A 15,804-nucleotide genomic window follows, 5' to 3' on the forward strand; every position below is an offset into this window, starting at 1 on the left:
GAAACAGAACCTAAGCAATGTTTTTATTTCCATTAAAGTGAAGTTACGTGTGTTGGAACATAAGTTTTGTGAAAACATGAAATTTTAATTTATTTTTGAAAATTGGGTAATTCTTTTTGGAAAGTCACAAATGTTTAATTTGCAAATAAAACAAGAATTTCATATTTTGCTCAAATTTATGTAAACATGAGTGATTATTTTTGAACACATATTTTTTCCTTCAAAGATTTCGGTTCGAAAATTTCTTTTAAATGTTTTCAAATGAACACTGAAAAGTGAACAAGCATATTTAAGACCTCTTTATTTTCATTTCGGATTATGCATTTGTTTTTGAAACAGTTGTGATTATTTAAGCACTTGGATGGAAAATTTCTTCCCAAATGAAAACAATCTTTAAAAAATCTACATCCCGAAAAAAGTTATGATTTCAAAAATAATCACCCACATACACCAAACTTCACTAATAAGAAATCTATTTCTTGATAATGCTATTTCATTCATTCTGAAGAAATTTTGTGAGTGGAAACAGAAATTTGAACAAAATGTGAAATTATTGATTTATCTTAAAAATAAACATTTGCAACTTTTCAAAAAGAATTACCCAATTAAACAAAAGGAAGTTAACAAAAAAAAAATCAGCCACATAGTAATAAACGTTCTCTAAAAGATACCACAAGACTTTTCAATTTTATCCTCTTTTTGTATTTCTCGTTAAGCTTCCTTATCAAAATGGATAAATTTAGAGATATTTCGATATATCATTATTCCGTAATGGATTTCGTTGATTGCAAATAAACTGAAAGTGTGAGAATCAAAGAAAGAACTGTTTTTATTTAACAATCACTGTTCACATTTTGATTCAGATGGGTGTTTATTTTTGAATCCAAATTTTTTTATTCAAAAACATCTGTTCGAGAATTCATTTAGAAAATTGATAAACTCACACTGTGAAGTTATAACTCAATTTTACGTTAATTTCAACATGATTGAAATCTATGACGTCGTTCTTTTAAACAATTTTCATGATTTTTTTCTTTAAGTTGTCTAATCCTTCTCCAAAGGAAAAAAACTGTTGTGGAATAAACACCACGAAAAAAGTTATGATTTAAATAATTATTATCCAAATGGAATTTATTTTTATATTAACTTGGTTGTAATTTAATATATCTATTGTATTAAATTTTGCATGAGTTAAATTTATTGGATGTTTTAAAGAATCACAAAATATATTTTTTGTTATCCCGTTGATAATGATTTTTCAATAATGAAGGACTTGCATTATGTTAGAAAGAGCAAATAAGTGCCAATAAAAAATACCCAGAATTGTTGATAACATAGGAAAAATGAGTTATGTATATTAAAAATGAATCAAATCATATTATTAATATTGTTATATTCTTCAAAAATCAGTTTTTCCAAAATTATTGTTATTTATTTCTTCACAAATACAAAACAATTTTAAAAAATAAGGATATGAACAGATGTCATATATGTTAACATACAATTGTGCAAATTGCTATTAATAAATATTGAATATTTGCGAGAAATTTTAATTTTTAATTATGAAAGGATGAAAAAATGTACTGATTAAAAAATCACCCCATGTAAAAAAGTTGTTATTTTTTGTGTTATTGTTCATTTGATAATTTGAAACAGCTGTTTGAATAATATTAAGTTGACTTTTGAGACTAATTTTTTCTATTTTTTCAGAACATCAAATTCAGTCCATTCTGATTTCATCCAAAAAAGAAACAAGAATTTGAATCTTTATATCAAAAGTATTAACCTTGATTTGATTTAACCTTCACAACATAATGATGTTCCTCACAACAACAAATATGTATTTTAAATAAACGCTCAAAAGAATTTATAAAAACTTGATGAACAGTTGCATGAAATGTGATAAAGTTTGAAGAAGAAATAAATTAAATTAAAAATATCGCTAAAACACAACATCATATTAAATGTTTCAAATAAAGTTGATCAGTTCACTTTGACGAAGATGACCGTTCAACTTGAGACGTTGCTTCTTTCAGTTTTTGAACAAGATCATTCATCTCTTCAGTATTGCAAGAAAATTCTATATTTCTAATCAGTCCATCATCAGCTACAGTTAGTCGTATGAGGTATACAGGTTCATTAACTTTTTTCGCGCTTGAAGTGTTTGTAACAAGTGAAAGACGCCAAGCAACATCAACTATCCGAGGAAACTGTTTTCCAATTTCATTGATTGATATATTGCTAGGATCCATGTCGAGACTTTCTGAAAGTTCCGAAGAAGATGTTGTGCTGCTTGTCGTTGAGGAAGTTGAAGACATCCAAAATTTTTATTTTTATAATACTCAAGATCAAATTTAATTGAAAATTTTAATAATTTTTTGCTTTACAGAATGAGTTTATTAATTGTTGTTGCATTAATTAGATCATTGTTTCCGACAAAATTAAATTTGTTAGCGGATACAACGAGATGCGTTATAGAAGATGTTCTCATTGATGTGTTACTTATTGGTAATTTTTCTGTTTCACCAAAGGGAAGATCTGTAAATTTTAATGTTTGGTGATACTCCAATATGTGCATTTTAGCGCACTATTTTTATTTATAAATATTTCATTTTTTTCGATTTTCTTTTTTTTTCTGTAAAAGTTGACTGATCCAATCGGAAATGAATTGATTTATCGCATTAATGTTGATAAAGCTTCTTTTGCGATAACTTCTCAGCACGGTGGAGATCACCGTTTATGCTTTACAAATTTCTTTACGTCTGAAGGTTGAAAATCTATTCAATTTTGTTTTTTTTTAAAAAATTTGTGTTGAACAATAGAAGATGAAAAATACGATCAATATAGCACAATCATAGATTTTTCATTGAAGCATGGTCCTGCAGCCGTTTCTTTTGCAAATGTTTGAGTATTTTTCCACTAATATTGAAGATGTGATGATTATATTTTCAATGATTTTTAAAGGAAAAAGAGACTTCACATGGAACTGAAACAAAGATTACAAGTAGTATAAAAACTCTTTCGGATATGTCAAAAGAAGTGAATCATGAGATTATTACTCTGAGGGAAATTGCAGAACAAGATAATGTCATGTCAAAAAAGACTTTAGCATCTGTATCTTGGCTGTCCATCATATCAATTCTCTTTACAATTGTATTAGGAATTGTAGAAGTGATTTATTTGAAAAGGTTTTTTACCGAACAAAAAGTTGCATGAAGAAACGATAATATATGTTTCATTTGCTGAAAAAGTGAGTCTAACTTCTCAATTTTTGGAGATAGTTTTCAAGATTGCTGAATGATGTTCTTAATTGATGATCAATAATGAGAAAAGAACAGAATGAACGCAATTATCCAATGAACGAGTTTTGGATAATCCTAGCCTTCATTTCTATTTGCTTTTTTTATTTGTGTTGTTGATAATTATGTTTCTTTGAAACATTTTTTTTTTCAAAAAATATTTCTGTTTTTAATTTTCGATAATGCTTCAACAAGAAGCCATCATTATATACATTTATTTCTTCAAACGTTTGAATGAATCACACTGTGTATATTATCTCTCTTTTAAAAAAAAGGCCCATAAATAGTTTTATTTTTATTTGAAAAAACATTTCATTTAATTTTGAGTTTGATTTAAATTCAATGGTGTTTTGGACTGTATACTTGTCGAAAAAAGGGTATTTTACATTTGCTATGACCAATTAATTTACTCACAAAAATTCTTTCAGACCTTTAGGAAAGATTTGGCTTGCTGCGACATATGAAAAGAGTTTGAATAGATATGGAGTTTTACGTACAAATATCGCAGAAGCTGCTAAGATGATTGAAAGTGGAATACCTGTTGAAGCTGATGATAAAGATCATCTTCCTATTTCTGTGCGAATATCTGGATTTTTGTATTTTGGGCTTGTAAAAATATTCTCTCGAAAAGTTCGATATTTATTTGATGATGTTAGAGGACTACAAACAAAAATAAACATGGTTAATACACATATTATTCTTTTAGTGCGTCACATTAATCATGATTGTTCAATTTATTTCTTTTTTTATTTCGAATGTTGTATACAGGCATTTCAATCGACCACTATTGATTTGCCATCAGATGTTACAGTGGCATCTCGGTCGCATATTACACTTCCAGAAACTAGTCTTGAGGATTTGATAAATATGACATTGACATATGATGCAGTTCCTTTAACAAGACAGATTCAATTTGGACCATCAACACAGTCAGCATTTTTTACATCTCCATTTCAAGATTCGTCCAGTGCTTCTGGTCAATCAGTTATGAGAAGAAAGCCATCAAGAGAACAAGAAGAAACTTCTTTAATTTCAGGAATTAATCAAGACAATAATGTGTGTAATTTGCTTAATAATTTTTACTATAATAAAATCAATTGTTGAATTTTACATCAAATGATATGATACAATTTATTTATTTTTTTGTAAGCTTCTACAAACACCATTTCTTGATCCGTCTTTGATGACAATGCTTGGATTTACCGATGCTGCAGGTACACCAACATCTCTTGCCACAACCGGAATGAACATCTTCACTGATAACTCGCCATTTGCAGAGCAAGCAGTTGATGGGACAATCGAGCGCAGGAGAACAAGTGGCAGAGCTGGACTAATAGCAGATGCAGAGAGAGCATTGAAAAGGATGGAAGATTTGGATGGAGGTGAGCAAGACATGGCAATGTTTGCTGATTTTGAAATGGATGATGCTCAATCATCAAAGAAAAAGAGACGAATGATTTCTCAACTTGCGCACAGTGATTCCGCATTGGACAGATTTAAAATAGCCGAAGAAGATGAAGAAAGAAGAAATGAGCGAATGGAAGAGGAATTCGGAGAGCCAGGAACAGCATTATTTTCAGATGGAACGGAAAGCCAGATGACGCAAAACGTTGGAGGAGGTAAAGAAAAGCCAAGAAAAGAAAAATATTCAAATTTGAGAGACGATGAAATCATTATTCCTGACCAGATCTTTCGCGAGCATAATCAGAACACTGCACCAACAACACGTCATAAAGGAGAAGGGGCAGAAAACAAAACAGACAACATCAAAATGGATATTGAAAGCAGGACTTCAACTTTTGATGAAGAGACAACTTCAAAATCCGTGTTTGAAGAACCACTAGGCCTTCGTTTGAAGACCGATTCAATTTCAGATTTTCTGCCAAATTCATTTCTGAGGATAAAGCAACCAATTTATCCTGCATTTCCAAGAGAGGAAGTCGAGCCTGGTACGCAATTTTTTTGCTTATTTATCATTTAAAAAATTTTTTTATATTATCTTTTAAAATACTAAATGAACGTATTACTGATTCTGTTTGTTTTTTAGGGCAAATACGTTCTTTTCCTCCAACTCCATCAGCTGTGCCTGGAGCAGCAGATGGAACACATTATCGCAATGTTTTCAGCCATACAACAACACCTCAATCTGGCATGACAACACCAAGTATTAAGGGAGTTGCTGATGGTGATCAGCTTCAGGCAACCCCGTTTGACGTGCCTGGTAGTGCAGGTTTTGCATTATCATCAGGATTTACTCGCAGAAGACAATTGATGAATGAAGATGTAGCAGCAAGCGAAGTCGGAGGAAGGCTCACAAAGGGAATATCAGATGAAGATGATGTTGACATGACTACATTCCAAACTTTCGACGATGCAGATTTTCCATTGCGCCAATCAGCGCTCGCTGGCAGAAGATTAACAGCATCAAGCAAACAAAGAGAAGAAGCGGATCAGTCAACTGCATTTGGCGGAATCAGAGGCTCTCATTTTGACAATGCTGTTGAACAGCAAAAGTCAATTGCAGAACGTGAAGATGGGATTCTATCGCCTCTGTTTGACATATTGTCGCCACCTCTTGAGAACCCTGCTGACAGGCCAAATCCATCGATGGGTTATACTCTTCCATTGACAGAACAGCAGCATCAGAATCGTTTTGAAAGGCAGCCAGAACCATCTGTCCAGCAGTTCGACGAAAAGACTTTGGGATTAATGCATTTTATTAATGATAAGTTTGAAAAGAGAGAAGAAGAAAAGGAATCAGAAGAAGGAAAAGACGATAAAAAGAAAGGAAAGGAAAAGGAAATGAAAGCCAAAAGAGAAGGAAGTGATGATCCTCTTGATCCGTCAAATTCGATGAAGATGTCTGAGGTTATTGTTACACAGCGGAGACGGACTCTTGCGTATGCTTTTGCTGGCCTTCTGACACTGAACAGCACGGGCTATATAAAAATGATGCAGAACTCGCCTTTGGGTGATATTAGCATTAACAGAACAGTTTGTAATTTTAATTTGTTTTTCGCTTTTTTGTTAAATTAAGAATTATTGTAACTTTTCTTTAAAATTGTAGCCTCGCCTTCAACAATTTGCACAAGCTTCCAAAAGAAGAGTTAAATGAAAAGATTCAAAAGCAAAATTTTGTTTTTTCTGTTAATCTGTTTTTTACAATCATATTTATTTGTTATATTTTTTTTTTTGTCTTTTAAGGAATCTTGCGAGCTTTTATTTGGTAAGTTAAATTCTGAAAATTACAAACTTTTTTTTTTTTTGAAAAATTGGAATATTTTTTATTCTTTTTGCGTTCATTGAAACATCACACATGGAAGTTAATTCACAATTCAACAAGATGTTAACGTTGTTCCCAATTCAAACATATTTGCAAATCTAACTTAATTTATCTTCAAAGCACAAAAAACAAAACTTGAAATTAGAACAGAAACATCTAAATAACATGCCAAATATTGATGTATTTATCAAAATTTTCCAAATCGAAATTTGAAAAATCACAACATTCAACTGAAACTGAAACGAAAAAAACAGTTGTTAAAAAATTTAAAAAAAATGTGTAAGCAAGCATTATGTATATTTCACTTTTTATCTTTTGCAGAAAACCTTAAACCAAAGAATAAAATTTATTTCTACATATAAAAATTTAAAATTACTGAAACAATAGAATTCAACACAAAGTTTAACTTCGAAGGAAATCTATTTCACATATTTATAAATTGTTGTAAAGTTAAGCAAATCAAAGTGAACAAAAACGAAAACAGAAGACAATGATAAAAAGGTACTTGTAAATATTCCATAAAAAATTCAATTCGATCGCATCAAAGCACTAAACCAATTGAAGAGAAATAGAAATATGCACGTGATTCTAAAAGAGAAGTATTTCCAGATGGAAGATGAGCCAAAAGGAGAAACAGATCGCTGATTCCATTCTCTTCACACTCTTCGCGTATTATCCGTTGTGCACTAACTTCGTCAATGAAGAAAGGCGGATCATTCAACTGCTTGCTTTCAACCTCAGAAATAGATGACTTTTTTTGGCTTTCGTTGTTCATGGACATTATGTGTTTCTCCGGATAAATAGCACTGCAAATATTGAAAATGATATCGAAGCCATCGAGTGCTTGTGACTCGTTGAATACTTCAGAAGCCATCTCAGCAGCATAATCAATAGCAACGTCTAACACTGAACGAGGATCATTCTTGCGAGATTCAATAGCACGTTTCATTTTGATGCTATCAATTATAACATAATTCATTTCATACAGCATTTCTGCTTCAAAGCTCTCTGCTTCAGGATCCACTGTTTTTGACTCAGTCTCACATTTAATTTCATTTCCATGTAAAAATAACAACAAATTTGACGAATTAACCACAAAACCAACTTCGCGACTTAACAAATGAATCGCTGTCGCATTATGATTGTATCCAAAACACGCCAAAGTTGGCTCAAACTCTCCGCAGAAAATGCCTTCTTCCTCCACTTCCTTGATAGCTGTCTGAGATTTTGCCTTGCTTTTTCTTATGATTTCTGTTATTTTCTTTCGAAAGTGCATCTGCATCTGAGCAAGAGCCGTCAACCACATAATATTTCTTCCCTGCGGATCGTATTGCTTCTCATGTGTCTTATGCATCAGCAATACATCAGTGATAAGCTTCATAACATAAACAATTATTTGTGTGCTCGATTGCTTTCGAAGAAAAGGCATCTGCTCATGAAATGTACTTCTTAAAGGACAATATGAAACAGAAGCAGAAATAGCAGAAGAAGAAGCAGAAGAAGCAGAAGATGAAGTATCTTCAGTCGATATTTGAACAGATGCTGACGACGATGTTGTACTTGAAGAGGCCACAAACGTGCTTTCATTTATTCTGGCCTCACAGTTCTCCAGCAATTTTAACATAAAAAGGCGGACGTCATAAATAATATTATTCACATACGAATAGAAAAAATTCTTCAGATTCGCAGCGACAGCCAAAGATTTTGGAGAAACAGAATCAGAAGTTTTATCAGAAGCAGCAATGCCATCAAACAGAATTTGGCAAATCATTGTGAAATACACCAATGCAGCAGCCGCTGCCACGGTTGGGTGAATCGAATACGGTTGGTTTGTCAGAGGCGGAAGTGTTGAAGAAGATGCCTCCGGTGGGCAAGAAGAAGAGTGCGGAAGAGAAAAAGATCGAGAAGAAGAAGAAGAAGAAGAAAAAGGCACTGTCGATGAACACAACATCCTATCTTTTGAACAACTGTTTTCACAAATTCTTCTTTCGGTCAGCCTCAAACGCTTCTGAAAGACCCGCTTTGCTGCCTCTTCGGAAAACACCTGCCTTGGAATAAAAAATTTTTCGCCACACGACTGAAACATCAGCACACACACAGCAACCTCAAAATCGCTCAATTCCCATCTTCAATCATAATCGGAACAAATGTCATGATGATGGAAAGAGAACAACAAAGAGTGCGAGGAAGATTTAGTTCTTTGGGGCGGCTGTTCTGCATGTGGCTGTTGTTGTGATTTTTGTTTGGATTCTGAGGAACCATCATCTTCAATCACAGCACACAAAAACGCCAACGCAAATGCATACGAGCAGACGTCTGCCACATTCTCAGAAATGCTAATTGTTATCACAACAGACGACGAAAACAGCAGCTCTCTAAACACTGGCGGTAACGAACGAACAAATTGCTTCATGTGTGTCACTACGCTTTGAACTTCTTTTTCAGATGTCAATAATATACTGTCAGGTGATTTCAATTTAGCTCTTAGTTCCTTTGGCAAGCCACTTTTCCTAAAAGTCTTTATAATGTTATATATCCACGAATAGACTCCACTTTCCGACAAACATATAAAGAGCGGATTTAATGCAAAGTCATTCACGGTTCCATTTTCCATTTGCAACAAAAGTGCTGAGTTTTCCTCATTTCTCCTGTTATTAACAGAATTTCCAAATGTTTCTGTAATATTATTAAGGACGGACATGACAACAGCTTGCATCATGAATCAAAGAACACCATTTATCTGTTGCAGGCTTCGAACAAATTTCGTTTGATTTTCATCCAATTCGTAATCGCTTGTCAACTTCTCTTTCTGAAATATTCTCTCTAAAAAACTCCGAAACTTTCCTCTAATTGCAACATTTTCGCAATCTGTTTTTGAAATATTATTCAAAAAAGATTTCAAAAGATTACAAATATGATCAAACTTAAATGAATTAGATCGAAAGGACAACAGTTTATTATGAAAAACTTTCCAAGGATCAAGCTTTAGAGAATCATAAACTACACTTTCCCTTTCTGAACTGAGATAAAATTTCGTATCGTAATTTTCAATTCTGATAAATGGATCGAAAACTCATTTCAAGCCTGATTCAATACTTCCTCCTTTTTTATCAGCAACTTTAAAAAAAAAGCGGTTAATGTTCAATTGCTGTTGAATAAGTGATTGAAAATTCTCATCACCAATTTCATTTGATCTATCTTTTTGAAGCAGAATATGAATGCAAAAATATTTCGGTACTTTTGCAATAATTTCACAAAAATTCCAAGAATGTTTTCTGAATCGAAGAACAAGATGAATTACAGATTGGTCACAAATTCCATAATCGACGGTGAGTCACAACTTTAAATAACATTCAGAAACTCGTTTTTTTTTCGGATTTTTTCTAATAGAATGATTTAATATCAAAAAATAAAACATGCTAGGGGTGAATTTTCCATTTTTAGAACACTTTTTTTTTCTATGAAAAAAATCAAATTTTCGAAAATATTATGGTTATGATCAAACGAATTTCAAAAATTATTGTTTGAAAATTGAACGATTTTTGGAAATTTCATTATTTGGTACAAATTTATTTGTTTGTAAATATATTTCGATTCAAATGAAGTGAATTAAAGATGTTTGAAGTTTTTATTTGATTGTATTGAAAGTTTTAAAGGAAAAAAATTTTGTGAAAACGAACTTCTCGGGTTTCGTTCTGCTTTAGTGTTTTCCTTCGAATCGAAATATTAGGTTTTGGGTTTGCGTTTAATTTTTGCTTATTTTTTTCATAAATATGGTTAGGGTTTTAATCGAAAAATCAATTTTTCACACACAAAAAACGTGTGTTTCAATGATTGCGCAAGATGAAAGGTGAAAATAATAAATATTAAAATGAATTGAGAACTTGGGTGATAATTTTTGAAATCATATTTTTTTTCGGGGTGTTGATTTTACAAAGATTGTTAGTTTTTTGAAAGAAAATCTCAATTCAAAAGAGAAAAAACATGATAATTATTTTTTAAAACAAATGGTTTTTCAGAATCAAATATTAAAATGCATTCAATAAGCATTTTCACTTTTCAATTTTTTTATTGATATTCAAGTTATATTTTTGCACCGAAATTTTTGAATGAAAATATATAATTTCAAAAATAATCACCCACTTTTATTATTTTTTCTATATGGCAAAATTTTTTTGAAAAGTTCCTCGACTTTAATTTTGTCCCACAAAAGATCATAAATGATCAAAAAATGTTGATCATTCCGTTCCCATTATTGTTTTATTGATTTTATAAATTGTTATTTTCTGAGCTTATTACTGAAAAATATTTCAAAAATCTGATGATAACATACAGAACGTTAATAATATAATACAATACGCTTTTGTTAGCAACTGCTATCGAGCTATTTGAATCAAATGAATTGCATGCTCTTATTTCTGCATTTTCATTTCATCTATTCGAATATTCATTATAAATATATGAATGTTATCCAAGTTTTTATTATTTTCTTTTGCTGAAAGATAAAAAAAATTGATTTACTTGAATTCTTGAATTTTTTTAATAAATTTTTTAAACAGGAAAGATTTATCAAAACAATACTCGTTGCGTTAGAATAATATTCAAAAAGGAGGTGACATAAAGCAATTATTAATATATTTTTGGAAAATTGGAATGATACATTTTTTTTCTAAATAAATCTCCATTTGTAACAAACTCAAAAATGTTATCTCTTCAAATATTAATATTTAAACAGTTTGTATCAAACAAGTTTCTTTCATCTCAGAATGTGCCTTTTCCTTCTCCCTTTCAGTTTAAACAGATGCATTATAAAAAGATGTTTTGCCTTAATCTTTTCAAATTGTACGGAGTTAACAGGCTTTTTCGGCTGTTCGTCCATTTTGATACAAATGTGGATGCTGTTAGCTCTTCGGGTGGTTCTTCTGGCTGACATGATGAGAAATATCTCATCAAACTTCTTGTGGCCTTGGCAGTGAAGCAGTCATCTCTTCGTTCAACACCATTGCCTTCTTCGTCTTCAACAGGAGCAGCATGCCGATCAACTTCGCCATTCTGGAGGACGAGAAGAGAAGAGAAGAAGGAAATGGGGGAGTAGAAGCAATCTTCAGTATTTTCTTCAGCTCCTGAAATTTTCCCTTCAGATGCGTCAGCTGTGGTAGTTCCATATATATCAGCAGCAGCGATGGACCACATCGAAAGGTGGCTGGGGAGTATGTTAATCAAAAGATATCGTTTCTGAGGGAGCAACACACGCTGCGAAGATATGTTGTTGCTCGGAAGGGGGTGCTGTATGGGGGTGTTGTGCATTCCTCCGATACTGCGATATCGGCGATGTTTTCGGTTCCGCTGGTGGCTCCGCTTCCGTTGCTTGCAGTGTAAGTTGGCACGAAGTCGGGGAGCAAGCGGATCTTTGAAGCGCCAGGCGTGAATGCGTTCCAGTCGATCTACGATCTGTTTTACCTGTCGCTGCAGATATGGAGATCACAACAGTCGAGGCGTGTGGAGGTGAAGCTGGACGAGGAAGTGATGGGGCGAGGGGTTGCTGTGTGTGAAGTGGGGGAGATTGTGGAGAAGAGAATGGAGGCGGTTTGGTTGAGGATGGAGGATGTGGTTCTGTTGTCTGAGGAGATTGTGCTGGCGGTGCTGGAGGAGCGGGAAGAGGCAGAGGAAGCAAAAGAAAAAGAAAAAAAGAAGGAAAAGAAGTTGGCTGTGGAGAAGAAGATGAATAAAAAGGAAATACATGAAAAGGTGAAGCAGGAGATAAAGAAGAAGTATTCTGCAGGGAAGGATAAGATCATATCGATGCAGGAGAGGAAGATTCTGCAGCTGAATTAGAAGTCTAACTCAGAAGTAAGGAGGTGAAGGAGGCGAAGGAGGCGAAGGGACAGTTGGTGGCCACGAAGGAGAAGGCGGGGCTGATTGGTGTAAGGATTGAGAAGGAGAAGAAAGGCTGTTCTCTTCAAAGCGAAGTGGTGAGTATGGATTGCAAGTGAAAACTGGCTGGTCAGGGGTTACAATTGATACATCTCCTTCATTAATTTGTGCGTATGGCGGGTGGTTCCATCTTTGGCTTTGTTGATACTGCCGTTGGGGCTGCATGAAAAGTGAAGGGAGAAGTGAACAGAGATCAACAAAAATGGAAGTGTTGTGATGCTTGGACCAGATCTGAATGGGAAGGGGGTTGTTGCAAAAGTGGGGAGTGAGGCGAGTGTTGCGAGAAAAATAAACAGCAGTGATGGAGGAGGTGGTGGTGGAAGTGGGGGAACGAGATCTGTAATCAGCAAGAGATTGGAGAAGAAAGGCGTTGGTGCAAATGGAAGTGGGTGTGGAAGAGCAGATGCAACGGTGCAGCAGAAGATGAACAAGATGGAGAAGGAAACGAAGATGCTGATTGAGCTGTCGAAAGTGCAGTAGCAGACGTTAAGCGAGCAGAAGGCGCTGTTCAAGGAGGTGATTGAGAAGCGGCACACAGCGCTTGCGCAAAAGAAGCAGGAATAGAAGAAAATGAAGGAGTCGTATGAAGAGACAGTGCCGCGCCTGGTTGGGTAGGTGAATGAGCTGGAGAAGCAGGTTGGGCTTGGGGACTTTGGAAGTGGCAATAAATGCGGGGCAGAGGAGAAAAATGAGAAGAAGAAGGATGTGGCGAGGAGGAGGAAGAACAAAAGTTGAGTTGGAAAATACGATGAAGCTGAGGAAGGTGAAAATGGAGAAGAAATAGATGAGAGTGCGCCGTATGGGTTTCCTCTATCGCAGTGAGAAGATCTAACGAAAGAGTGAAAGGACTGGATGCTAGCTGTTGATCCAAATTGTGAAGAAAAAGGAGTGGGGAAGGCGATAATTGTGCAGCGGCTGTACATGCTTCTTGAGCAGACAACAGACAACAGAGACCGAGAAGAGTCGGAGCGATCTGCTGCGTATTTTGGTGGATTTGGGGCAGGGTTGTCTGTGGCAGGCAGGGTGCCTTTGCCAAATGGGAAGACAGAGATGAAGCGACTGATGAGCACGATGTCAGGTGTGCTGGGGCAAGTGGCGTACGAAATGGTTTATGTACTTCGGATGTCGTACATATATTAGTCGTCTATTCCGATTCAGCGGAGTCAGCAGTAGCTAAAGACAGGACTGCGATAGAAGCTGGCGTGGACGCTGTCAACGATCCAGAGAATATATGGAGAAGATATTAGCAGATTTGAGCGATGGCAGCGCTGGGTGGGAAGATGGGGTGCTTCCAAGTCAGTTGTTTTGGGGATTTTTTGTGTATGCGGCTGTGGGAGAAGTGCTCGGAGAAATAGAAGAAGGAGGTGGTGCTGTTGAAGATGATCTTCGTGGTGGAACTGTTCCGAAAAAAATTTGCGGAGGTGCGGCTGTTGGGTGGTATGTGCCGGAGGAGTTTCCTGGATGCGAGCTGTATGACTTCCTGCACTGCAACACGGTGCTGTTTGAAGGTGAGCAGCAGCAGTTGCCGATGAAAGAGAAAGAGGACTTCTTGACTATATCGTTACGGATGTGTCGGATGTGTATCAATATTGTGCTTGAAGGGGAATTGGGGAAGAAGATAAAGTTGTTTCTTGGGGAGTAGGAAGAGATTAAGTCGGATAAGGGGGAGGCAGAAGCGTATGTGTTTCTTGGATTGTAGCTGAACTTCTGAGGAAGAAGCTGCGAGGTTGAAAGAGGCGATGAATGCGCAGTCAGATGCGATATGCAGTGAAGATCCACTGATTTCATCATCTTCAGCAACATCATCGTCAATGTGTGTGGCTTGTTGAGGCAATGCGAACGATGAAGTGGAGTCTCTTCTGCATGTACAATCCGCAGACGCTATTAGCGCTGTCCCTGAGGATCTTCTAAGACACGTGCCGGATGTTTTGATGCTGTCTGCCATATTAAGTGTCGGTGCTGTGGGAATATGAGGAAAACGACTTTATCAAGCTGTACCAGCGGCAGCCGGACGTGTGCGATGCTGCTGACCGACGAGAGCCTCTATCATAGTCTGAGAACGTTGCGGTTGTAAAGACTGTAAGCTGTCACTTGGCACTGCGGAAGCAAACACCTGACGAATAGATGAGGGTACTTTCGTTGGTGTCGGCTGGGATGTGGGTAAGGGTTGTGCTGAGGTGGAGTGTGGAGAGTGTGCAGCCTGCGGTGGGGAAGAAAGAAGGGCGGCGGGCGCTGTTGTGGATGGTGCGGCTGGTTGTGGAGCTAGGGGAGCTACAGTTGTGTAGAACGAGGTGGAAAGGGCGATCCGCTTTAAGCTGCCACTGGAGGATGGGCAGCAAGTGATGCAGTTTCACAAGGAGGTGGCACAACAGAGGGAGGGAGGAGGAGTCTAAATCTTGTCATGCATCATATGTATATGCTTTTTCAACACAGCACAAATAGATTTCGAGAGAGATGGTGATGGCTTTTAATAACATGTTGCTGTCATTTGAGGCTGCATTTGGCTTGATCGATCCTTAGATTTCTCCGACGATATTTTCATCGGCAATATTATAATCATCAAATAAGTCTTTTTATTATTATTTCCTTTTCTTCTATCTCTTTAATTCTAATTATCTCTATTTTCTTTTGAAATGCACTTTCTTTTTCTTCGACACTTGCTTCCGCTCTGTCCATTACCCTCTTTCATCTTCCATTTTTTGTTTATTATTGCCTTCGTTTTCTTTTAATGTACTTGTCGAGCGAAACAAACATTTTATTAATCTTAGAATACGTTGTCTTCTTTTGACAGATTTCAAATAAAATGTGAGAAATACAGAAGAAGAAGAATCTCTTGACGAAGAAGCAGCAAACTTCGTAGATGAAGGGATAGACAAAAAAACGGATTTTGCAGAAGAAGCCTCATAATGTGCTTAAAGCGTGTTTGACGAGAGTCTGATAATCGTCTTGTATATTTTCCCTCAGGTTGTTCCCTCTGTGGAGTGCGCTTCTGAAAGTTTATCGAAATGTTCGTCTTCTCTTTTATTTTTATTCTGCAATTTTTTTTTGTGAGGTCTTCTTTATATGTAAGATGTTTAGATGGTTTATCTTCAATGACTTCAGAAGAGTGAGTTAACAAAATCACGTTAAGTGAGATTGAATGATATTTTCTTCAGTGTCTACACTGAACACAGCTGATGTTGTGCGCATTGCAGCTTGCAAGATGGCTTTTCCAGCTTTTGTTAAAGCTTGAGACCATGCTCAAGTTAGTTATCATTTTTTCATTCTTCATCTTCCACTCCATCCATG

At 35.5% G+C, this 15,804-nt stretch overlaps 8 protein-coding genes across 8 annotated transcripts; 6 read left to right on the forward strand and 2 right to left on the reverse strand.

Annotated features, from left to right (window-relative positions):
* Positions 1-1,762: 1,762 nt before the first annotated feature.
* Positions 1,763-2,318, reverse strand: MONOS_1699 (putative COMM domain containing 3; the record flags this gene model as incomplete). The annotated part of the gene is made up of 1 exon (XM_067869868.1): positions 1,763-2,318. One exon carries the CDS (start codon positions 2,316-2,318, stop codon positions 1,989-1,991), a length of 330 nt encoding a protein of 109 aa, XP_067727930.1. The 3' UTR covers positions 1,763-1,988.
* A 72-nt stretch (positions 2,319-2,390) lies between these two features.
* MONOS_17549 (putative p24 family protein delta-1) lies at positions 2,391-3,216 on the forward strand (the record flags this gene model as incomplete). Its single annotated transcript, XM_067870479.1, has 5 exons — positions 2,391-2,394; positions 2,455-2,552; positions 2,645-2,768; positions 2,823-2,902; positions 2,965-3,216. 5 exons carry the CDS (start codon positions 2,391-2,393, stop codon positions 3,214-3,216), a joined length of 558 nt encoding a protein of 185 aa, XP_067727931.1.
* Positions 3,217-3,592: 376 nt separating this feature from the next.
* Positions 3,593-6,655, forward strand: MONOS_1701 (Sister chromatid cohesion protein 1). The gene is made up of 6 exons (XM_067869889.1): positions 3,593-3,676; positions 3,728-3,980; positions 4,068-4,355; positions 4,450-5,248; positions 5,347-6,293; positions 6,367-6,655. Exons 1-6 carry the CDS (start codon positions 3,642-3,644, stop codon positions 6,412-6,414), a joined length of 2,370 nt encoding a protein of 789 aa, XP_067727932.1. The 5' UTR covers positions 3,593-3,641; the 3' UTR covers positions 6,415-6,655.
* A 468-nt stretch (positions 6,656-7,123) lies between these two features.
* On the reverse strand, positions 7,124-8,995 carry MONOS_1702 (uncharacterized protein; the record flags this gene model as incomplete). The annotated part of the gene is made up of 2 exons (XM_067869898.1): positions 7,124-8,708; positions 8,889-8,995. The coding sequence occupies 2 exons, from the start codon at positions 8,993-8,995 to the stop codon at positions 7,124-7,126; spliced, it is 1,692 nt and encodes a 563-aa protein (XP_067727933.1).
* Positions 8,996-11,913: 2,918 nt separating this feature from the next.
* On the forward strand, positions 11,914-12,417 carry MONOS_1703 (uncharacterized protein; the record flags this gene model as incomplete). Its single annotated transcript, XM_067869909.1, has 2 exons — positions 11,914-11,955; positions 12,055-12,417. 2 exons carry the CDS (start codon positions 11,914-11,916, stop codon positions 12,415-12,417), a joined length of 405 nt encoding a protein of 134 aa, XP_067727934.1.
* Positions 12,418-12,732: 315 nt separating this feature from the next.
* MONOS_1704 (uncharacterized protein) lies at positions 12,733-12,996 on the forward strand (the record flags this gene model as incomplete). Its single annotated transcript, XM_067869920.1, has 1 exon — positions 12,733-12,996. The coding sequence occupies one exon, from the start codon at positions 12,733-12,735 to the stop codon at positions 12,994-12,996; it is 264 nt and encodes an 87-aa protein (XP_067727935.1).
* A 372-nt stretch (positions 12,997-13,368) lies between these two features.
* On the forward strand, positions 13,369-13,656 carry MONOS_1705 (uncharacterized protein; the record flags this gene model as incomplete). Its single annotated transcript, XM_067869931.1, has 1 exon — positions 13,369-13,656. The coding sequence occupies one exon, from the start codon at positions 13,369-13,371 to the stop codon at positions 13,654-13,656; it is 288 nt and encodes a 95-aa protein (XP_067727936.1).
* A 91-nt stretch (positions 13,657-13,747) lies between these two features.
* MONOS_1706 (uncharacterized protein) lies at positions 13,748-14,158 on the forward strand (the record flags this gene model as incomplete). The annotated part of the gene is made up of 1 exon (XM_067869942.1): positions 13,748-14,158. The coding sequence occupies one exon, from the start codon at positions 13,748-13,750 to the stop codon at positions 14,156-14,158; it is 411 nt and encodes a 136-aa protein (XP_067727937.1).
* Between the last annotated feature and the right edge of the window lie 1,646 nt (positions 14,159-15,804).

Source organism: Monocercomonoides exilis, assembly GCF_001643675.1.
Source record: "Monocercomonoides exilis strain PA203 chromosome Unknown scaffold21-1407046, whole genome shotgun sequence".
In the NCBI taxonomy this organism is placed as follows: domain Eukaryota; phylum Preaxostyla; order Oxymonadida; family Polymastigidae; genus Monocercomonoides; species Monocercomonoides exilis.

What these genes read in the sequence shown, in the direction of transcription:
- MONOS_1701 (XM_067869889.1), top strand. Translation starts at nt 3,642, where the DNA reads ATGGTGTTTTGGACTGTATACTTGTCGAAAAAAGG. An exon ending in GTATACTTGTCGAAAAAAGG is followed by an intron (nt 3,677 to 3,727) that starts GTATTTTACATT and finishes AAATTCTTTCAG; the next exon opens with ACCTTTAGGAAAGATTTGGC. An exon ending in AAGAGAGGAAGTCGAGCCTG is followed by an intron (nt 5,249 to 5,346) that starts GTACGCAATTTT and finishes TTTGTTTTTTAG; the next exon opens with GGCAAATACGTTCTTTTCCT.